This window comes from Tetrao urogallus (genome assembly GCF_951394365.1).
Source record: "Tetrao urogallus genome assembly, chromosome: 1".
NCBI lineage: Eukaryota > Metazoa > Chordata > Aves > Galliformes > Phasianidae > Tetrao > Tetrao urogallus.
Window position 1 is genome coordinate 136,983,036 of NC_136813.1, and position 24,104 is coordinate 137,007,139.

Sequence of the window (24,104 nt, forward strand, 5' to 3'; positions counted from 1 at the left end):
CCAACATTTCAAACACCAGTAGCAGGAACCTAGATCTTGGGCAGCCAAGAACAACATGCAGGTTTCCTGTCTAGAGCAGATATTGTTACTTGCAAGGAGCTATGGCAAATCAGACCTTCAGTCACAGACCAAGTGAACAAAAGCCTTCCACAACTGCGCACACAATTGCAGGTAAAAACTTGACCAAGATTTTATTTTTGACCAGAGGAAACTGAAGCTATCAATACTCAGTTTGGAAACAAGAAACACTGATCGTAATTTCTTATACATAGAACTCAGCATCCCCTGCTACCCCAGCTCTCAATGTTATGAGACAGGAATACCTATGATTTTGTGGGTTTTTTTCCTTCAGACTTCAGCCTATCAATTGAGCTGGGAAAAATCGACTTCTAATTTTACTGAAGAACCTTCCAAAAGCATGTGCTTAAATTGTGCTGCTATGCACACGATTTCCCACACAAATTCTTTCTGGAAATTGAGCCCCAAAACATCTTGACATGGTTCAGACAGACGTTTATGCTTTCCCAGGAGCTCATTTTGAACTGTCCAAGCTTTTGATCTGCAATATCAGTCTACACCTTCCATAAGGATCGCCTTTCCTCCAAGGTTCCTTGCAGCTGAGCTCACAAGTCCTCAGCTCCCCGTGTGTAAACCCATCAAAAACTTCACAGAAAGTAGGTAAAGGTCTGTGCTTATGAGACACAGTGCCCATGCTGAGACAGAACATTAGAGATATAAAAGCAGAAAGATATATCCAGAAAACAACAAATAGCTAAACTTTTCAGCACTGAAGAGAACGATTTCTAATTCCCTGGAGGTGTTCTGGCAGTGAAAGGAGGTTTGTTTTTATCTTTGAGGGTTTATGTATCAGTATTAATTAGTAGTCATTAGAAAATATTTTCTACTGGAAACCAAATGTACTTGAAATGGGAAGACTAAATGCTACGAACTCAAAACGAGGCACAACGCTCTCGTGCATAACACAATTTTATTTCCCATTACCATGTAGATCATGCTTCACAGAAAAATGACTGGACGCTCAAGCAAAAACTATGGCTTCAGGAGTCCAGCTCCTGTATTTGCACTCTGCTATTTTCCCTCTGCAGAGGAGCTGGAAATGTGAAAACTGCAACATCCTCTAAACAAAACTGCATTGTCCCACAGGTCTGCTAATTCAGCTGTTGCTTACTCCTGGAGAACCTATTTCCAAAAATAACCCAAAGCTTGGAGGCGTCTTGCTGCAAACAGGTTGAGATCCCAAAAAAGTACTGAAGCTACGGTGGGAAGATAAGTTCTGTAATTGATTAATGTCTGGAAACTAGCTAAATAAATACATCAATCATTGATGCATCACAATACATTGTGTCAGGAATTACTCCTTTTCCTCCTTCAGAAGTGATAAATGAGAGCAGTCTACCACAGTGGGGAAGGAAAAGAAGTTTTCAGGTTGCATCAATACGTGTCAATATGGTATTAACATGAACCTCTCCTTGAATACCTCCACAAGAAATCTCAAGAAGTTAACAACTAATTTTCCTCTGATGAGAGAAATAAAGTGCACTTAGCAAAGACTGCCAATTAACTATTTTCTGTATAGAAAAATTATCTCAAATTAATTGAGTTCCCTTGCTTTCTTAACTAAGGAGAATTATTCAGCATTACTTTTTTTTATTATTATTATTTTAAGTGCAATTGATGAAATCAAGTGCAACTGAACAACAGCATTCCTCTGGTCCATTCAGTATGTACAGTATGCTACATTCAGCATGTAGCAGAAATTGTTGTGAAGGTTACAAGCAAATAGCTTCCAGCTATTAGCGTATGCTTGGAAATTGGGGGAGGTGGTCTACAAAAGCAACAGGGAGGAAGAAATCACAACATTTCAGTGTGAGATCAGTCAGAAATCCTGTCTTCCAGAAGACAGCTCAACCATTACCATATCCCCTCTCTCCCCACCAAAAGACACAGCTGCCTTACTCATACATTACTGAATGCCTCCTGTGCCATTCCTCCATCCCAAAGCTTCTGTTCTCTCCCCGTCTCAGTTCTGAAGCCATTTTCCAAGTGCTGTGTGCACAGCTTTGTGTGCCAGAAGCAAACATGATCCAGCACAGACAGTGAAGAGTACAGTTCATCTATAAACACCCGAAGATACTACACAGCATTGCATGTTGCTAGTAACTGTCATTCATCGTGTATTATTAGAGGAAGGAGACTGAGAAAGCTCAAAATGCATTCAGAGCCTACAGACAACAGTCAAATGAGACTGGCTATTGTGTCACTGAACAGCTTAAAAAACAGCAGTTCCTACAAGAGGAACTTACCACTTACCAGCTATCCAAGGAGCCTGGCACGGACAATTTACACCTGTTCTGCTTCCTGCTGCTTTTGCAAAGGAAATCCATGCATCCCACACTCATAACTTCCAGGAAAAGACAAAACCTGAAAATCCAACCTCTTGGGGAGTTGAACAAGGTAGGAAAACAGAAATGTTCAATTTCCCAGGAAATCTTCTCCAGTTTCAACTCAAAAGCCCATTCCTGCCTCCCACTATGTTATAACAAACTGAACTGGGAAATTTAAACCAGTAGGAAGAAGAGAAGTAGCATTAAAGGCCAATTCTCATCAAAGGAGTGGCGCTTGCAAGCTGGTCAGTATGAGTCTGCTGAAATGCGTCTGCTGAACGTGTGTGTGCATACACATGCATGCAGACGTCAGCCCCTTCCTTGGAAGTGGATTAAGTGGCAGATGGTGTCAGAACCTGAGCTGCTGTCAGGAGCAGAGTTCACGCTGTCCTGCTCCTCTGTGCTTAGAGAGGAGAGCAGTAAAGACAAGCCATCCTAAAAGGGCTGATAAATGGCTGGTGATTGGCTTTGTCATCAGCAAGGAGAGAAATGACAGCCTTTTGCTTGCTTCTTTCTCCTCCAGAGTCTTTGCATGCAGAATCCTCTCCGAAATGGAGACAAAGGAGAAATAAGGGGTAGACGTGCTGTCTTCAAGCGTGAGAAAAGCCAGAGGCTTAGCTTTACACAGGGAAACCAGAACCTGCTATTAACAACCCAAATACTAGAACCTGAGACTGGGAGGGGGAAGGGAGAGCACCTGGCTACAGCTCCTTGAAAAACAAAGGGAGAAAAAAAAGATGAAAAACCCAATGCCTTCGGCTGCCAACACAATGAAAATAAATGAGGGAAATAACATTTGGGAGGGACTCACCAGCTGAAAGCAGTCACAATGACTTTGTGCAGGCACCCCTGTTATTAATAATTATTGGAGATAATAAGGGTTTTCAGGCTGAGCAAAATGATCGTTTCCAGTTTCTAAGACCTCATCTCTCCCTATCCTGTCACCCACCTCCCCTTTTTCCCTCTCCTCCAAGCACCTGCTTTACATAGCTTTCCTTGTATCACCATCAGCCTCATGGATAATTGATAGCTGAGCTCGTCCAGCTGATGCTAAGAAAAGAAGGACAAGGTGGTTCGACACATGCCTGCTATAAATAGACACACAACATGGCCAGCATTTGCCAGCATCTGATGACGTTTTCCTCCCTCCTGGGTCCTAAAGTTAGCTAGTCTCTGAAAGTCAGCAAATTGAATGGGAGCAAGGTAAAAAGGCTTTCAATTAATTGTGCATAGATTGAAAGGATAAAAATAAGAGTGGGCTTTATATTTTTATGACGTGCTAAAAATACCCATTTTATGAAACTTTAGGCATAGTTTGCAAAGCACGGTTTATTTTTCTTCCCCTCACTTAGCAGCAGCTATGAAGCTTAAAATACTTCCCTAGTGCCGGGTTCTCTGGCGACAGGGCCAAGAAGGGTCACAGCAGATCTTGCTGCTACGCGCAGCGGTGTGTGGGAGCTGAACAGAGAAGAAAGCAAAACTCACGGGGGTGCTAAGCCCCATGATATCTCTGCAAAGCTCAGAGTGCTCATGTTCAGCAGCTCAGAGGGCAGTGGCTGGATGTTGGTAAGAACAAGGCAAACACAGCTGCCTCCGAGTAGCTGGTACTAGGCTCAGGGCTCTGAGACAGCAGCAAACCTTCCAGGCTCATTAGTGGTTTGGGTGCAGGGACAACTCCCAGGCCTGTCACTGATAGGATATGCTAGATAGGCTTCAAACTGGAATACCCTCAGCCTTGCTTTGCTCATCACCAATGAATCACACAAAGGCTGGGAGACAGAGGCTACCACACTACACAGTTGCCCTTCACCCACACCTTCTTGCTGATGACTCTTCCCCACCACTTCCTCCTGTCCTGCAGCACGGAAGCTTCCTTTGCCAGATACACATGGTCAGCAGGGACAGGGAGGTGATTGTCCCTCTCTACTCGGCTCTTGTGAGGCCCCATCTGGAGTACTGTGTCCAGGTGTGGAGCCTTCAGTACAAGAAAGACAGAGAGATTTTGGAAAGGGTCCAGAGGAGGGCGACTAAGATGATCAGGGGGCTGGAGCACCTCCCCTATGAGGACAGGCTGAGGGAGTCGGGCTTGTTCAGCCTGGAGAAGAGAAGGCTGCGGGGCGACCTCATTGCAGCCTATCAATACCTGAAGGGAACCTACACCCAGGAAGGGAGTAAACTCTTCAAAAGGGCTGACAATAGCAGGACTAGGGGAAATGGATCCAAGTTGAAGGAGGGAAGATTTAGGTTGGATGTTAGGGGGAAGTTCTTTACAAGGAGAGTGGTTAGGCCCTGGAACGGGCTGCCCAGGGAGGTTGTGGATGCCCCGTCCTTGGACGTGTTCAAGGCCAGGTTGGATGGGGTCCTGGGCAACCTGATCTAAATGTGTATGTTTGGTGGCCCTGCTAGGCAGGGGGGTTGGAACTACATGATCCTTGAGGTCCCTTCCAACCCGGGTGATTCTGTGATACACATAGGCTCTGCAGCAGGCTCACCCCACCACACAGCTCACGGCTTGGATCCTGGCTTGCGGCAAGTGCTTATCTCACGTAGTCATTATGTCCAGTTGCACTTTGCAGATCAAACTGACTTTTTTTTTGGCTCATGTAAAATGCTTATTTCTGGAAATTCTTAGTGCCTTTCCTCTACAAACACTAACATAGGCTCTTCCTATTTGCCAGGTCTCACTGGCAGCCAACTAAGCTTCATCAGTACAAATAAGACAATCTACAGAGACTCATCCTGCCTAAAGAAAGCAGCTGCAGCCAAGCATTTGGCCCAGCAGATGCTGAGATATCAGCATCAGCTTTGCCCTTGCACTGGTTGCCTCCCTCTTTTTAGAGCTGACAAACTCACACATAACACTTGTATTCAGGTCTCCCATTCTCTTTCCTAGTGGTAATCTCAATCTGAAAGACACTTCAGCCTGCAGGAGGTACAGCTATGTGAAAATAAGGAATTGGTCTTAATTCTCAATCAGATATTCAGATGAGGAAAAAAAAAAAACATGCCATTTCCAATAAGAGAAACTGTTTGTCTCCCACCATTTATCATGGCAAAACTGTTACTACGTACAGACAGTGCCCAGCCATGACAAGAATGGTAGCTCAGAGCACAGGGAAGGGGAAAAAGAAAAGAACCTAAACCAAACACCAGTGCAGCTCTATGCCAGGCAGCAGGCACACAGAAGGAATGGTGGTACAAAGCCACACAAGTTTGAAGAGTAGGAGGACTTCTTAAAAAAGCTTCAGAAATCTGCATAAGGTGGAGGTTTCATCTTGGGTAACTCACAGCCCAGAGCCACCAAGAAAAGCTACATCAGGAGCAAAAGAAAAAGCTTCTTTTTGTAGAATTGCTTATCCAGGCAGTGCTGGAGGGCAAGCACAGTAGGGGAAAACAAAGGGGGAAAAAAAAATCCATTCAAACAGCTTTTCCTCTCACCAGCCAAAACATACACACACCAAAATGGAAGCTTTAAATATTTAATGTCTAAAACAAACAAGAAAATTTCCCAAAACAAGACTGCTGGTTCAACACAAGCCAGTATGTCCTGCAGTAAGGATGGCAGGGGTTTTAGGTGCAGCTGCTTTACTACCATTTAGAAAAAAAAAGAAAAAAAAAAAAAAGAAGAACAGATTCTCTTTACAGCAGCAGAGAGCTAGGGATCAGGCAGAGAATGACTGACCTTCCCTGTCTTTGTCAGGCTTGCACAAAGTGGTTAACCCCACTGAAGGAGTGGGAGGCAGTCACCAGGGATCAGTACTGGAGCCTCAATAGATTATGCTATTATTTTGAGATTCTGTAAGAGAACAAATTAACCTCCTTTATAACTCTTGGCTTACTTTAATAGACTTAACAAATGTCATAGGCTGGAAATACCATCTTACATTCCTTTAATTTCCACACTGATTGTCCTCCTCACAATGCAAAACCACTAGTCGAGAGGGAGGGCAGGGAGCGCGGGTGCTGTTACCCATGCAGTCATGCTCTCAGCTGCCTGACACTGCCTTGCTCACACACCCAGAACTGGAGCTGTCCTTGGAATCAGGAATGCCTTCCGTGCAGTAAGAGCAGTAGAAGCCATTGGAGCACAGAAAAAGTTAAATTATTTTCCTCTACAAACCCAGACCATTGAATGGTTACCTGATTACCTGTACTTCCAGGTTTCCAGGTGAAGGGAAATGTTGTTTCCCAATTAAAGGGCATATCAGAGAAGCTGCAACCTGCTCGAGTGACAACTACAGAAGGAAATCTTCTGGCCGGAAATCAGCACTGGGCAAGGTGAGATACCAGGTAGGCTGAGACTTAAAAGGGAAACTTTGCTTAGGAATAGAGAAATGCCAGTATGAGACTCCACACTAATGTTTCAACCACAGTCTTCTGGAGTCTGGCTGAAGACCTGAGGCCTCATCCCATCCAGCCACCACTTACTCTACTGGCTTGATCTTTGACTGCAATTACCAGAAACTTAGAAAAGGTCAGGAGGGCAGAGGAGTAGCACAGACAACACCCTCTAGGAGAATTCCTTTACAGTTCTTAAGAACTAGAGTATACATTTGGCATTTCCACAGAAGGCACTTCCCTCTCTGACAGAATTTAGCCACAACTAAGTGCCTAGGGTAGGTATCACAGCTTTCCTTAATACACTGGTTGAAGGCAAACAAAAAAAAAAAAAAAAAAAAGCAAAAAATAGTTGCCACAGGCTATAGTAAAGATTCATTCAAAGCACAAGATGCTGTGAGGCGTGGAGTAGGGATGTGGAGTTTCCATGCATGTCACTGTTACTGCAAGATGGACTCACAGGAGAATTCCATACATCCTCCTGCTTTTTGCCTTCACAGCTCTAACTAGCAGGAATTTCCCTACAGCTCTATCCACCACAGCTTTTCATGGTTGCTCCTGAGCTAAGGCAAGCAAAAGGGAATGATAAGCTCCCTCTTAAGATAGTTTGGGCAGTGGCCTAAGGAGAAGTTTTAAGTAGTGCACGTAGTGCAGAGTTCAGTGTGTGAATCACTCAAGATACACAGATCAAATCTGCTGTTTGAGAACAGCATTAGCTCTTACTGCCGCATCCGTATCTTTGAGACACACCTAGTCAGTGAATATAAGGGCACTCTTTAATTGGAAGAAAAGCACTGAAAACAGGAAATAGGAGTATCCTGACTTTAAATTTATGTAGCAAGTGCATGGGCAGAGGTGGCTTGGAGGACATTTTTCTTCACTTGCCAAGTCAGGCATACATGGAGCTATAAAGATTTCCTTTCCTTTGAAAAAGGTGTTCATGCCCTGGCTGCCTATGTAGATAAAGATGGAGTTTCTAGAGATTCAGAGCATGTAATACAACAGAAAATGCAGCAATGATAGCAGAATAGCAAGGCCCTAGGCTGCAGCAAGTAGAAATTTACTTAAATGCAACAGCCATAGGCACAGAAATAAAGGAAAGAAGCTACTTACCTTTAGAAGAACTCAGGTATTCAGGGATCTCAAGCAAGATACCTTTGCCTCCACTGTCAACTCTTACACAAGGGCTGGGAAGCTATGGATTTTGGCTTCATCCCTTCTGGTCACTCAGGTGCATTGCTTGCACCTAAGCTCCCCTGGGTTGGTCCTGCCTAACCAGGTGCTCCGTTCCTGTTTCAGGCCATGATTCAGCATATCCACTATAGAGGGGAACAAAGATAAGCTGGAGATGTGAGCCCACAGGAACACATCTATCTGAGGAGCTCTTAGTGGCACAGCATCTGCAAAGCAAGACAGTCTCCCTGGACTCTTGCTTTCTGCTTTCATCTTTTACTTGTCCCACATTTTTTTTTATTTATTTATTTTAGCTGTTTTGGGTTTTGTTTTGTTTTATTTTTTTTTCCTGGTGGAAACAGATGAGGTCCACAGTTCTCAGTTCTCTGCAATTAACCTTTTTGTTTCCACGTCTTACTTTTAAATAAATGCTTTGTTCCTCCAGAAACCTTTGCTTTCCTTAACTAATAAGACATTCTTTTCTCATTTTTCTTATCACAGATTTTAGTATCTTCTCCTTGCCGTGCTCCTCTTTCTAACTCAGTGTTCTCATTACTTTAAGCTTATTTTCTTTCTCTGCCTTCCACCTTTTCCATCAACTTCCTTCCCTCCCTCCCATTGCCATACAATCTCTCCCTCTCTCCCTGAGCTCCTTTTCTGCATTAACCATTCCTCCCTTTCCCATTTAGCCTCCTATCTCCTTACTCCCCCATTTCATTCCTACCCACACAGCATGCATTATGCCCTTCCTCCCCCCATCAGTGGTTCAAACCTATTCATTAGATTTCATTTTCATGATTTCAGATTCTTGCATCAGCTTCCTCCAGGCTCAAAATGCTCCATTCTTCTGCCCTCCCTCCTGTAACTGTCCTAGTATATATCCTCTTAATTAATAGTCACAGTTTATCAACATATCGAACACAAATTTTTGTCATCAGGAATGAGGATTCTGAGGGCTCTCTCAACACTCTTCCATCTTCTGTGATGTCTATAAGCTTCATGCATGCTTCAGTCCTGCTAGTCACCTTCTCCTCTCATTCATCTTCCACATGCCTTCCTAACCTGGAGTAAGCCATATAGTTTAATCTTGGATAGCCAGTACACATGAAGCCAAGCATGTTTCATGCCATGCAACTAAAAATTGCTCTTTCTGGCGGGACAATCTTACAACTTGCTATTAAATACATGGATATAAAAGCAGACCAATTTTGAATTTTGCCAGCCACACACTGACCAATATACTGCGTCTCACACTCCTGTTGGCGTGAACTGGTGCATGCATGTATTACGTATACACATTAGAATTAGTAGGGAACACTGCCTTGTGTCCACTGCTCAGCAGAAATGAGAGCTCTTATGGAAGCTATGCCAACCACCAGACACCAAAGGAAAAATACTGCGCTTTCTCAGAATGAAGTGTTGGTTTCCTTTTTGTTTTGTGTTGTTTTTTTTTTTGTTTGTTTGTTTTGTGTTCCCCCCTTCCCCCCCCCCCCCCCCCCCCCCCCCCAGTAGACAGAAGGGCATTATAATTATTAGTTATTAAAAAGAAAAAAGAAAGTAAGAAATTGAAATCAACAAACAAAATCCAATTAAGGAACTGAGTCAACCTCTCAGGCCTGGGGATGATCAGGGAGCCATTCAGTAGGACCTCCAGTACAGAACCTCAAGGCTGTACAAAGATAGTTATTTTCCATGCTGTGCTGATCTAAACATGAGCTACACTTAAGCTCCTTTGGCCTTTTCTCACTCCCAGAATCAAATGATTGCATGCTTTGGCGTTTTAATTCCAAATGGGAAAACGCAATACCTGGTGAGTGATGTTGTTCTCAACATAGGGCCTGGCAGCAAGCGAAAAACATAAGCTCTAAGCACCCAGGTTCTTCAAGCTTCTACAGGAATGTAGTCCCCCCAAAAAAGTCTAAGTTTTCTGCTGTAAAAGCAAACTTATACATATATATAACTCTTCTGATTTTGAGATGAGATCTTCTGATAGCCCGAGAAGAAAGCTGTTCTTCAGGCTTTCATTAGATCTGGGAGGAGGAACCATGGCTCTCAGGGCAGTTTTGTCGAAGAATTATCATCACTAGAGACCTCCAGGAGATGGGGTGATGACAACATAGTATATCCACGAGCCCTAATTAATGCCACTTCTGCACTTCCCACTCATTTTTGAAGTTTCTGCCATCTCCTCATCACCTGTCATTTCCCACTTTCCTCCTCTGAACCACACAGAAAGAGAACTTAACATAAGACTGTCTGTAAAACATTGCCTCACAACCTTAAGTCCTAGCTAAACCAACATGGAGAAGGTGTCCTCTGCTTTTGGCACAGATTGTGCAGAAAGGTTCTTCAGCAGAGAAGCTGCTGTTGTTGAAAAGGTCTTTTAATGCAAAATGTTGGGGCCTTTTGTTAAGCCATTTCATCATTCCAACCCCCCCCCCCCCCTCCCCAAATCCTTGAGGTGCCTCTGCTGATAGCCAGTTGCCATAGGAACCCTAATCTTTATCTGCTTTATTTGCTAAATAAGCCAGCATCAGTATTCTCCTTTATGGGCTGCACAGTCCCTCGCCTCCATTTAGCTCCCTCTCCCCAGAGCAGATCAAAAGGAGCAGAATATACCTGACAACCTTCCTTGTCTCCCCTCCACCCTTCTCTACAGCCTCCATGAGTTTAAATCCAAAATCCAGAATTAGGCAGAAGCAGCCATCATAGCTCAGTGGGAGAATTAGGCCTGCGTTTTCCAGATTCAGCAGACAGGAAGGAAAGACGAGCCAAGGCAGACAGCAACAGGTAAGGATAACACAGTTGAAAAGCAATCACTATACTGGCAAATACAGCTAATCTTCATTTTAGATGAAAGCTTTCCAGAACTTCCCATGTCACATCCTATCTCTTGCAGCACCCAACACTAGCATTATCCTACATCATTACACTTAAACAGTGCAATTTTAGTGCCATTAGTGATCATTTCAGAGCTGTAAGCTGAAAAGGGAAAGAAAACAAACAAACAAAAAAGCTAAGCGTACAAGAAGCACCAAAAAGAGAAGATGTCTGCAGTGGCCTAAAGTTTTAAAGCCTACAGCAGGTTTTTTCTTTGTATGGACCAGAGTTCAAGGCTTGAACTACGTAGGTCACAAGCAAGCCTTGTTTCAGCTAGTCTTAAGCCAATCGTCAAAAGGTGATAGTTCCCATAGTTCCCATTCAGAGACACCTTTTTTTTTTTTTTTTTCCCCTCCTTGTATTTGCTTGGAATGGATGAAACTGAAAGGGCAAGGGATGCTGGGCAAAGGAATAAAGCTGTCTGACTCACGTGCACTAGCCTGTCCATGCTTTCCATCTCAGCAGGCATATACATACGGTATATGCACATAGAAGCACAGATGCTTCTATGCTTTCTAGCAGAACTAATATTATCCAGATAAGAGTGATCTAATCTCATTCATTCACACAGAGAGGGAAAAAAAAAAAAAGAAAAAAAAAAGTATAATTTTAATAAGGTCAAGATGGAAAGAAGAGGAAGAAGTGGAGATGAAGAGGCTGGATTCATGCTGTATGCAATACTCAAGCAGGCTTACAGACCAGAGTCCGGATTTACTTTGAACAGATTTACCTGAACTCCTTTGTTCACAACACAGCACAGTCACATCATATCAGAGGAATGAGTTTCAGGATCATTTGGGCATGCCCATGGCATCTTCGGTGATTTTTCACAAGATGACTCATGTCCCCAGGGAAGATTTTGTAAGAATCAGCCTCCCCCATAGGGTAAGGGGGCAGTACAAAGAATTAAGCTGATGATTTCTATCCAATTTGAAACCTCGGCTGTTCTTAGTTTAGCAGTTAAAGATTCAGCAGTTCAGGCAAGCCAGCAATAGAGAAGTAACTGCTGTTCCATCATCTTTTCCAATTAGTTGCCCTATTGCTGTACTTTACATTTACCACCATTACTTGCCCAGCACACAGGATGCTCTTACATATGTTTAGTAGGATTGCAGCTATGCTTCTTGTCCTAATCTCCCTCTTTTAGAAATATACCTTCTTAAATTAGCCTTAAATTTAAGAAGTTTGTGAACAATTCAGATGAAGACTTAAATATCCAAGTCTGTGAATGCAAACTTTACCTGCACTAGCCCATTCTCTACCAAACTGTGAGGCATTAGGATCTGGACCTCTCAACTTTCCTACTACTTCTATCTCCCGGAAGGGCTGGAAATAGCACCCAGGCACCTCTGTGGACATATTTATGCAGGTGTGGTCAGGCTCACAAATAGGCAGAAAAGTGGATAAAATAACATTAAGTTCTGCTAAGGTTCATCCATGACTATGTTGCAAATTCCTACTTTAAATGAAGCTTCTTTCTGTCCAGAATTTCTTTCCTGTGATGGATATGACCTCTGTTCTTCAGGAAAGCAACTGTTTAATTCACCCTAAGCTTTCTTTGTCCCTCTGCTTTGTTTTTTTCCATTTTCCTGTGAGAGCTGCTTTTGTAAAGAGGTAAACACAGAAATCCCAAATGTCTTTGCTAGACCCTTTTTTGTAATGCATGTTCCAGGCTAGAAAAGTGCACAATTCAGCAGTAAAACATTGTGGGGGTTATTTCTTTTCCTTTGGTCCCCATGAGCCTCCCGTCCTTCAGGTCTGCTCAGAAATTAATAGCTGCACAACCTTAAAAATAAGCTCAGCTAATACAATTGAGACTGCTCTGAGTTCTCATCTGAACTAGAAAGAGTTCTAGCCTATCTGGCCAGAGGACAAAGGAAAAATTGTGCAAAATTTATCCAGGAAGTAATAATCATTTGCTGTTTGTTTGAAATTAGACTTCCAATTATTCAGTCATTCATACTCACAGACTTCATAAGGCAAACAGCAGTAATGAAATAGGTGGGTTTCACAAAGAGCTTGAGGGCTTCTTTGCAAGAGAGTGGCACAGCAGCATTCACTTTCCTTTCCCAGAACATCCCATACACATTTTCAGTGTCCTCCTCAGTTTATGAATTCCTGCTGCACTAAGACTTCTCTGCCACCACCCCCACTCTCTCAGTGACTCAGTCTCATTAAGATAACTTCTCTTTTTCTAGTTCCTCACCTCCAACACACTCTCAGTGCATTAAACCACACAGTCCTGCACATATGTAAAATCCTCCCCCAACCACCCTCTCTCGTCCAACTTTCCTCCTACAGTTCTTGCACTCCCCCATCCTGGAATGACAGAGCCAGTCAAAACCCACCCAAATGTGCTCCATTTTTACTCACATGCCCAGCTCCTCTCAGTCATCTGCTGGTGCTAGCTGGTGCTTGTAGACACCAGGACAAAGAGGTGTGGGGTAGGAGCGCAGCTCTCTTCTTCCCCTAGAACAGCTTTTGATAAAATTGAGGCTTGTCATATGCAGAAGCACAGCCATGACCAGGCACAAGGTGGAAAGAGAAGAATGCAGCAAAGTGTGTGTAGGACACTGGATCTGACCCGCTGGCTGCATGCAGACCACAGGCATAACATGCTATGGGCTGGTTTGGGAACCATCTCCTTAGCAGGCCAAAGCTTTGTCACATATGCAGGAGGGATTTGAATAATGTGTTTTACTTCCTCTTTAAGGAAATTTCAGGCAATAGCAAAAGTTTGTATTTGGGTTTTAGCACCAGCAGGTAGCCTAATTTTCCACCAAATTATGGGTGATCACATACATGCAAGAAGATGCAAAGAAAAGTCAAGAAAAGAGGTGTTCCCACAGCAGTATCCCATTCTCTATGCTGGCATCATCAACGACTCTGAACTGCAAACAAAAACTGGCAGTGAAGGAAAACAGACTGTTGCCAAAGCTAGGGCTTTGCTCACATCAGTGTCTGCTGATGCAAAGGGCTCTGCACACATGCTCGCATTTGCTTTTGTTCCTGCTTTTCCACAACAGGCAACAGGGGGATGAGTGGGAAGGAGGATGGGGCAGAAGCCAGCAAACAAGCTTCTGATTTTTAGGGATGTGCACAGGGAGCCTTGTCTGCCCAGATCTGAAGGTACCACAGGGACTTGTGAGCCATCGCTCACCCAAGTAGGAATGGGGATGGATTGCTAATGCAGGAGGTGGGGGTAGGAAAAAGAGCTTGGGCTGTCTGAGGATAAGGTTGAAGTGGATGGAGTACACAGACCAGATTTAATGAGGGAATCTGTATCCTCAGTACGAAATGCACCTTCTGTGGAAATGGCTTTGCTGTTCCTCTGATCAGTACAGCTGACATGCACTACTTCTTCCAACACTGATATCAAGGTCTTTTTTGAACAATGACCTTCAGGTCCCATTGATCTGTGATGCACATAAGTGAATGACTCTGCTGAAGACGTAGGAGAGGATCTGAACTGTGGCCATCTCAGGTGAAAGATCCCCACATCGCAATTATGCAATGCAGCCTTTTCAAAAACTGTCTCCAGTTGAACAGTTTTGTAATTTACCCTGCACTACTCTCCTTCATGGAAAGCAGGAGTTAGATTCATTTGTTCCTCACGCTGAGGCAGATACACAGCATTTATCTTCTTTTCAGAATCCAAATGTGCAGGGTGCACTTTAAATGCCATCAGAAGGAAGCAGAACTAGGGAAAAGGGACCCAGGAGAAAGAGACTTCTCCAGGGCTATTGTTTTTATTGTTGAGTTGCCTATTTCACACTCTGGAAAGTTGCTGGCTTGCTTTGCTCAAAGAGATTTTGAAACAGAGTAACTATAGGTCCTGATAAGTGGTCAGAAGTAAGACTTCAGCAGCAGCAGAGCAGCAGCAGCTAAGCCTTGCCAATACACCACATCTTTGAGCACGAAGATATCATTCTTGTGAGAAAACGAGACACCACCATCTGGACACACACTAACCTGGGCCTCTGTCTGTGATGAGCTGCCAATAAGTGCTACAGCTCTTGTTAATTATGATGGTGTTTCTATAATGATGAGACCACTTCACTGTGGAGAAGAGCTCTCATCGGGAAATTGGTTCTATTGCAATTAACGTCTTTGAATATCCAAATTTATCATCCTCCTTGAGCCTTCTCCTTTATTTCAGGAAGTTTGTGACCAATCAAGTCCAGAAATAGAGATGAAGATCTGGGATTCAGAGGGCGGTTGGAGGAGGTGGGGAGAACTGAGTGGTTGGCAAGGGAGTTAAGTATACAGTTAAGTATATATTATTATATATACTTATATATAATTATATATATATTATTAAGTATACAGCTTTGAAATCAGCTGGTTGATGTCTCTAGCAGCATTTAGATCTCCCATCCCCACGTTAATTATTTCTGAGAAAGCTACTGTCATCAACATCACTGCTGTGTGAAGTCAGAACATGTAACAAATCCAGTCCCTTGCCTCATATTCCCATATTCGTGTTCAGCTATAGTTTAAGCTCTGAAAACACAGCATTCTTGCCCTCAGGAGGCTCAAACATTTCCTCCCAGAGCAATCCATACAGCCTCCCATAATACACCTTCCCCCTTTTCTCCTAATAAAAAGCTTTTCATCAAGCCGCCTTCTAGGGCTCTCTACCACTCCATCTGTCCCTACCAGCTATAGTTCTTTGTGGAGCAGAGTGGAAGTTGAGCAGACAGCAAAGGTGAAAAGAGAAGCAGCAATGCATCTTGCTGATCTTGCTCTGCACCACATCATACCACCACAGCATCCAGCACTACCAGCAGCATCCCCACCATGAACCATCTCACAGGAAGAGGACAAATACATATTTCCAACATATGTACTTTCTGGGATAAAGGAAAACAGGTTCTCTATCCCAGCCACATTTGAAGTGTATATAGACCTATCCAAGGAAATTATCTTCCTGCATCACAACAACAAATCCAAATGCACTTACTTCATAGTACCATCAACAACTGTTTTCTCTCTGCATCTAATTTTTTTCCTAGTACAGCAAAAACCTCACTGCTAGCTAGCTATTAAATTTCTTAAAGATAAAATTCACCAGCCAGTGCCATCAAAAGGCTAAATTTTACAGCTTTTGGGTTATAAATATGATATATATATATATATATATAAAGCATGAGAAAGGTCCAGAATAACTTCTGCTGCATTACATTGAGTTATATAAAAATTGATTCCTTGCTAGATAGTATTAAACCTTCTGCAATTTTAAAAACCCAAGAAACACTGTTTAAGAGCTCAGCTAAACAAATCACTAACTCAGAGAAATGCCAAATTCATTTAAAGTAAAATAAAACATAATACCACTTGAGGTTCTACACTGCCATCTCTTGCTACAACTGTCCAAAGAAAATAAGAAATAATAAAAAACAATTAAGTGAAACTTGAAAATAAGTACATCAGAGACATAAGAAAGATATAGAGTCTCAGACCACAGCTACAGCTGCCCATAGTCATTTACATATACTTAAAAATCAACAAAATTTGTTCTAAAAATCACATCTGGGCAGTAGGGACAAAATACAGTGGCAATAATAATCACAGCAAGTCCATCTGTCTTAATGGACACCAAATCAGACATGACTTGAGCTCAAAACTGAATGCATTAATCCTACAGTTTTTGATAATGGATCAGTTTCAATTCTGATTTTAAGCGGAGGATGTTGCACAGAGAATGAAATGGGAAAGAGACTGATGAAGCCTGTTCAAAGCAGCCTAAGAGCCAGAGTAAGAAATGGAAGCTGATGGGGGAATACAACAGCACAGAGCATGAAGGCTTAAAGGCCAAGAACACAGCAGAGAGAGGACTTGTGATGCTCAATGCCTGCCAGGGAGTGGGTTCCATGATGAAAAGCCCTGAGGAAACAAAGCAAACCTTCTGCAGGGCTGCATCTTCAAACTGAGCAGATGAGAAAGAACAAAGTCATCAATTTGCATCGATGGAAAGCTACGCACAGTGTTATAACTAGCCAGTGAAAATTAAGAACTAGTAATCAGGGTTTCCAAATTATTCTGTGTCTAGTACCTTCTGTGCTGTGCTTTATTAGGAGCTTCCCTTCTATAAACCCATCATACAGACTCAACTGTCTCCTAAATCACAATGATGTGACCATGGTGAGAATGGAAAACAGCCTGACTGCAAGGAATTTCAGAACACCTCAAAAGCTTGTATTGTAAACTGCTAAGTTTGAGGGTATCCAAAACAGGCTCACATTTAACAAAAGAGGGAGTGAAACAGGAAACCTCAATGAAGATATTTCCACCCACAAGTAGAAATCAAATGGGAATAACCTAGCATACATGAGCACTGGACCTGCTCAATCAAGTATCCAAAGGGTCAGGCATAGAGCCAAGGTTGCTTCCCTGTATCAGCAGCCACAAAGTAACCCATCTATCTGAACCTGCTGCCTTCAGGTCAACAGCAGAGAGCACCAATCATGCTCAGAACATCACACCCTCCTTGCAGGGAGAAAGTGCAGAGATCAGAAGCATTAACACAAACTTCTTTCCCAAGGCAGGTCAAATTTTGGTCCTCTCATCCCTGACAAAACCCCTCAAAATTTTTTGTACTTGAAGGCATAAATTCACAAGAGGTTATTAAAAGCACAATATCATTCAGAGACTGCAAAGTCCTTCGTCACACACCAGCACTTCCAGTGTTCCACACCATCCATCTACTGCTACTTAGTCCTTGGTGACATTTCCATAGAAAATTCCCCTTTAGCTCCTCATTCAAATTGCTGTGACAGAACCCAACAGGGTGAATCCTTAAACTTTAAGGAACAATTTAGTTTCTCTACTACATAAATTCTATTATGGAATCTTTCTAGTACATAAATTTAGTATGGCATACAAACAGACAATATGTTGACACACACATTATGACAACTTTGACCAAACGTGCACACAACCACATATACAAGTTTCCAACCTCCGTGTATGCCAAGGATGCTTTTCTTTCCACCGGTCCCACATTCCTGATGATTTCTGCAAGCTCCTTCTGGCCCCAAAACAGACTGCACGTCTTAATTGCCACCTGTATGAGCAGCCCAGCACAAACAGCAGGAAAGCAGTCACTCCTGGGAGACTTGAGATGTTCCTGGTGACTGCCCCTGTGGACTTCAGTGGAAAAAGATGGAAGGGGGAGGAAGAGGTGGGTCCTGAAATGTCACTGGAACTGCTGTCATATCAACAGCCTTCACTTCCTTTCTCATTTTTTATATTTAGATCAAAATATGAGTAGTAGATAATTTTAAAAGGAAAAAACAGAACCTCCTTAGCTTATTATTTCCATGGAGAACTTGATGATGCTTGAATGTCATTTAGGACAGCAAGTAAATTAAGAGTAAGCAAAACTCACACAATTTGCAGATCTTCTTGAAGTCTTAGAATCACAGAGTGAATTAAAGAATGATTTGGGTTGAAAGGAACCTTTAAGATTGTGTAGTTCTAACTCCCATGCTATAGCCAGGGATACCTCCCTCTAGACCAGGCTGCTCAAAGCTCCATCCAGCCTGGCCTTGAACACCTCCAGGGAGGTGGCACCCACAACCTCGCTGGGAAACCTGTGCCAGTGTCTCACCACCCTCACAGTAAAGAATTTCTTCCTATTATCTAGTCTTAGTTTACCCTCTTCCAGTTTAAAGCCATTTCCCCTCACTGGTCTCACTCCAACAGCTCAATGTCCTTCTTGTGTTGGGGGCCTAGAACTGGACATAGCACTAAAGGTGAGGTCTCAAGTGAGCAGAGGGGCAAATCTTATTTGAAAGACACCCAAGGACTGTGAGCATCAAGAGTTAGAGTATGAAATTAGGAATCCATTGTCTTTACCTCAGATAACAACCACTATGGCTTTGCTAAAAGCTCTAAGTGTTATAGCTTTTTGTAAGTAACAAGGCCTGGCAGAGCACCTAACACCTTTGTAATAGTATAATAATACACTACCACATTTTGCTGGTACATCTTTATGTGAGTAGGAAGAAGCTACTATATTTGTCTTAGAAACGTTAGTATCTCTGCTTACAGCCACACAAAAATCAGAAAGAATTCAGGAATAAATTTACTTAATTTACAGTGCACAGCAATATTCCATCCCATGTTAATGGCAACTCTTCTGTTTTTTTTTGTCAATATGCCCTTTCAGTTGGGAATTTGGATGTCTGTTTAGTTGGTTCATTTGCAATTTTGTGTCACACATCATCAGTTCTTTGCTGCTGGCATTTTTCCTGCTTTACAGCTGAGGATTATCCCTTTGGGCTGATAGTCCCTTTTCCAAGAAGGTAAAGCTATGAAATATGAGAAGCAGCATGTATAAAAAAGAAGATCTGGAGGGATAACACTTCCAAAGATGTCTGTTAGTTCTTTAATCTTTCATTCCCCAAATGCACACATCCTGTTAATGCCTCATACCAAAACGGCCACGATTCAATGCACGCACCAAGAAATCTCCCCACATGCAGCAAGGCCACCATCTCCTGCAGCCCACCTGGGCTTTGCCTGCCAAGGAGCAGCAACAGACCTGCACAATCACTTGTTAACCTTCAAGCCCAGCTCCAAAGACCATGAGCTCGCTCAACCAGGTAGCACTATAGAGTGCCTTCTTGGACATCCCAACAACCAGATTTTTGGGCACCTCTGTCAAGTAAATCAAGACACTCACGGACCTGAATTTGCAGTGCTGACCTCGACCTATTCCTTCACTTCAAAGATTTGCTGCTCCTGCTATAAGAGACCAACCCAAGACACTAGGTACAATGCTACCAGAGAACTTTCAATTTAGAGCGATTGCTACTACTTTTAACATCTGCCATCATTTCTGCATGGAGATAAATAAATCCCCGTCTTCTCTCAGACTGAGAGACTCTTCTGAAATATTTCCATTCAGCACTTTTTCCAAACAGCTTATTTAAATTTTTTTTTTTTTTTTTTTTTTTTTTTTTTTTTTTTTTAAACCAAAGCTGACTCACCCTCAAATGCACAATAGTCTCTGACTCTCATTTAACACTTTGATTGCCATAGATCATTTTGGTCAGGAACTAACTTATCCATAGCCATACCATGTACTGCATATAAGGGCAAAGGTTGGAGAAAGCAGGGTGTACTTTAAGTATTTGTTCAGTTCGGGACCACTGAGAAATGCTCAGGATAAATCTGCAGAGAAAGGAAAATTGTTTCAGCTCCCGGAGACTTATTACAAATTAGAACAGAAATGATTTTTTTCTCATCAAGAGACAGATTTGCACTTTCATGTTCCTAGATTCATGTGAAAAGGGGGCTCAGAACGAGATGTTTTGCTAGATGGATTTCTCTTTCTCATTTAGCTTCATCAAAACCCTCATGATAAAACTGAACAGCACCAATTCAGAAATGAAATAACAATCCAGAAATAATTTCCCGTTCACCCTCAATTCACAGTAGGATTTATCACTTAGTACTACTAAAGTACCCAGGAAGTGAAGCTTTAAAAAGTGAGGCCCAAGTTGAGGTCTGATATAAACCACTACAATTTCATCACAGAAAGAGCTGTGGTCACCAGCAGTGCAGGTAGAGGCAGCATATCATACTGCCCTGAGCCCAGGAAGATTCTGTGAGGTGGATCTAATTCAACAGCCTGCAACCATTTTCCAGAAGAATAGGAAAAGATGGTGGAGGGGAGTGTTGATCCTTTTGAAATTAATGCAGTGTGGGAGATTGCTTCCTTCTAGCCTTCACTGAAAGTTAGCCTCACCACCTAGCCTTGACCTTGCTGTGGAAACTGCTAATAAAGCCAAAGCAAGGTCTTCACCCACAGAAATTACTGTTTTCTGAACAACTGAAAATTCTGAATTAGCAACTGAAAGTTGACTTTACGTGATGGAAGATGGAACAAGCTGGCCTTACGGCCTTGTTTTGGAAAGCACAGTGTGCAGACTTCAAGGCACCCACATATGTTCCTACAATAAAAGCAGCCTTCTCATGACTCTTGCCTATGTATCACCAGGTGGAAAAAAACTCCCTTTGCTTAGTGTACTTCTTCTTTGCTCTGGCCAAGACCAGGGATCAGACTGCACCCATATGTTGCCAAGCTCTGCCTATGCTGCCACCTCAGGTCAGAGGGCCCATGGACACGGGGTCTTTTCCCCAGGTAGCCTTCCCCAGGAGCAGAGAGCTCCATGACCACCAAGCACCAAGCCTAATGCTTCCACGCAATGACTGAAAAAACTGTACTAACCCATGCACATGTTTCATTAGTCTTCTGAGTGCAGCCCTTGCTGAACTTCTCACTCCTCTCAGAGACCCTCCTGTCACAAGGGACACCTTCATCACCAAACCCAGTGGCTAGTAAGTAAGCACAGCTCAGTTTTTCTCCTCTATGAGGTAGCCAGAGGTCCAACTTATCATATGTTTGTCAGCTACCTCTAATCACCCATGAATCACATTCTCCTGCCTAGCCTGGAGGCATGTACCATGCACCTCACTGCCAGACACAGGCCGGTACACCTCTCACATTCTCAGCAGAGATGTGGTCATGTTTTATGCACAGCAGCTATGGTTAATACACGAAAAAGATGCACGTGAGACTATCCAACTCTACTTTTGGCCCAAGAACACCAACATGCTGCCTCCCTACCCCACAGCATTAAATCATAGAATTGCTTGAGTTGGAAGGGACCCTTAAAAGTCATCTAGTCCAACTCCCCAAGTAATGAACAGGGACATCCACAGATAGCTCAGAGTGCTCATAGCACCTCCAGACCTTGAGTGCCTCCAGGGACAAGGCACCCAACACCTCTCTGGGCAACCTATCCCAGTGCCTCACCACTCTGACTGTAAAAAACTTCCTCCTTATATCTAATGTAAATCTCCTCCTTTTTAATTTGAAACCATTTTCCCTTGTCCAATCACCTCACTGGGGGGTATCTGCATAACGTATCTGCCAGGTGACAGCCCTGCCACCAGAGTAAAGCATCACAGCCTGCTCTCATTGAGACTTGACTAGGACTAGGCCCTGCACCTCTGGAGATGCAGGGAGCCTGTGGGGCTCCAGATGAGCATAGATGGGAAAAAAAAAATAATATATATATGCCCATCTATGAAACCATAGCCATCACTCCAATTGACGAAAGTTAGATGCCAAGCAGTGAGTGTACTTCCTTAGTCTGGAGGAGCTGGTCAAGTTGTCAGTGCCTTCCTACCCTCGTGCAAGGAATTACTATTTGGATCTGGTAAGAAACTCAATCAAGTCACCTGTTTCCAAAGGGAACAACCTAAGTAAGAGCAGCAGAGGGCTTTAGCTCCAAACCAAAGCTCAAGCTGCCGCAGTTTGAGTTAGCACCAACCATCTGCCAATCTCTGGATTTTTAATTCTGCCTTTCTCTCCGCTTACTGCTCTGGAACTTCATTGCACAGAGCTCCCCAAAATGTCTGCACAGCTTAAGCAATGATGTTTCTACTTTCCAAAGCACATACATTATTGGGCAGGACCAGCCACAGTATTGCTCACTGCATTTGTAACCTACTCCTTCCAGAGCACTGCACAACAGTAGCTTAGGATGCTCGTGTATAATCAATGAATATTAAGGTGTTATAATTATGGAATAAACAAGAGAGTTTGACAAAGCAGACTATGATAACAAAAAAAAGAATAAATAGAAGGCTTACCCCTATCCTGGGCTCACTCATAAAACACCAGCAGAGATGATCTCCAGAAGAGATCCTTCCCCACTGGTAGCCAGCTCTTCAATAGGTCTTAAATTGCCTCCACCTGTGCTTCTCTGGCTGACTCATTGCTCACCTCAGGTGATCAATCAGAGGTTCGTGACTTAGCAGTTCCCATACAATTGGCAAGCTGATCCCTTTACATGGGAACACAAGCACTGACTGAGGTGAAAAGGAATATGTTAGGCAGAATGAAGGTCAAGGGCTTTGAGAGAGAGAACAGCTGAAATATTGTACCAGGAAGGCAGCAGGAAGTGAAGGAGCATCCAAACCTGCTCACATGGCACCCACTGAAATTCCTTATAATCCTATAAAGATCCTCTGCCAGGCTAAAAGCCAGCAGGTTCTCCAAGCTCATCTGCATCCCAAACAAGTAGCCAAAAGAGCTATTTGTTATTTTAGCAAACTTTGGGAAAATTTATAGTTCAGGTTTTACTTCTGAATCATATTTCCCAAGGTAAGAGGCTAACAGCTTGCTCCCTGCCATCCCAGTGGTGCTGCAGGGATTCATTTATTTCTGTACTGTGTTTCGAAAACACCAGTAGAAGTCCCCAGTATCTGTTGTTTTTCCCAGAAAACGCCTTCAGAGAGAGGTTCGTGCTCCCAGCACAGCATCACGGGGACACCTGTCATGCCAGCGACTGTCTGCAAGCTTTGGTAATGGTATCCACACTTCGTAACAGGAGAAGCAAGAATAGCTGTGCTCATACACTCAACAGTAACCAAACAGCACTGATTGTGTTCCTGTAAGAAAGCAACAGTAAGGGCCAGTGTCATGGCTAAGAGCAAAGATTGCCCAAAAAATCCCAGGAGCCCTACATTTCAGCTCTCACGCAGATAGAACCACATTTTCTCTTCTGACAGAGAGATGAGGGAGGCCAAGAGAGCTAAGCGGATGTCACAGGAGCAAACAACAAAACAAGAGCACATTAGACTCAAGTCCTCAGGCAGTTTCTTGCCATCAGTCCCATCCCAAGCACTACCCTCAGCTATGCACACCACTTTCTGCACCTTGCTATGTATTAGTAATTCTTATTAATGGCTCTTCTGCTAATGCATTGCTGACCAAGTGGCTCAGGTCAGAGCAGTAAACAGCAGGATGGAGAGTCAAGCCAAGCAGTTCCTGCCTGACTCCAAGAGAGTGAGTAAGAATGTCCAAGACTGCAAAGCAATCAGCACAGATATTAATGCCACAGAAGTAATTCAGCATCATCCAAAACTTTGCTTTACAAACTACAGGGAGGTAGGAGCAATAAAAATTTTAAAAATAATCATAATAGTCATTAAGGTTGGAAAAGACCTCTAAGATCATCTACTCCATAGGCGTCCAACCTTTTGGCTTGCCTGGGCTGCATTTAATGAATAGAAAGTGTCTTGGGCTGCAGATACGTATGTTTGGTCCAAAAGTAATGCCTCCTACTTATTTTATAGAGCAAATTCTCAGCTACAAAACCCTGTTTTTCTATGCAGCCAGCCACCACCATTAGCTGTGCAATTTTGCCAGTGATAAACAAAAGCCTCCATGCCGCTCTCATCAAAATTTGCACCAGTGAAGATGACCCACTGTAACCACTGCTGAAA

General features: G+C 43.1%; 1 protein-coding gene across 4 annotated transcripts in view; it reads right to left on the minus strand.

The window, feature by feature from the left end:
• The window catches only part of DGKI (diacylglycerol kinase iota), a gene marked incomplete at both ends in the record, with an annotated part of 208,683 nt that overhangs the window by 165,295 nt on the left and 19,284 nt on the right, over positions 1 to 24,104 (minus strand). The window contains one exon of one of the 4 annotated variants that reach the window (XM_079537636.1): positions 2,332 to 2,420. The exons of the other annotated variants lie outside the window; for them this stretch is intronic. Within the exon in view, the coding sequence (XP_079393762.1) occupies positions 2,332 to 2,420 (89 nt within the window). Of the gene's footprint in view, positions 1 to 2,331; positions 2,421 to 24,104 lie in introns of those variants that run through there. 4 annotated transcript variants of the gene reach the window in all.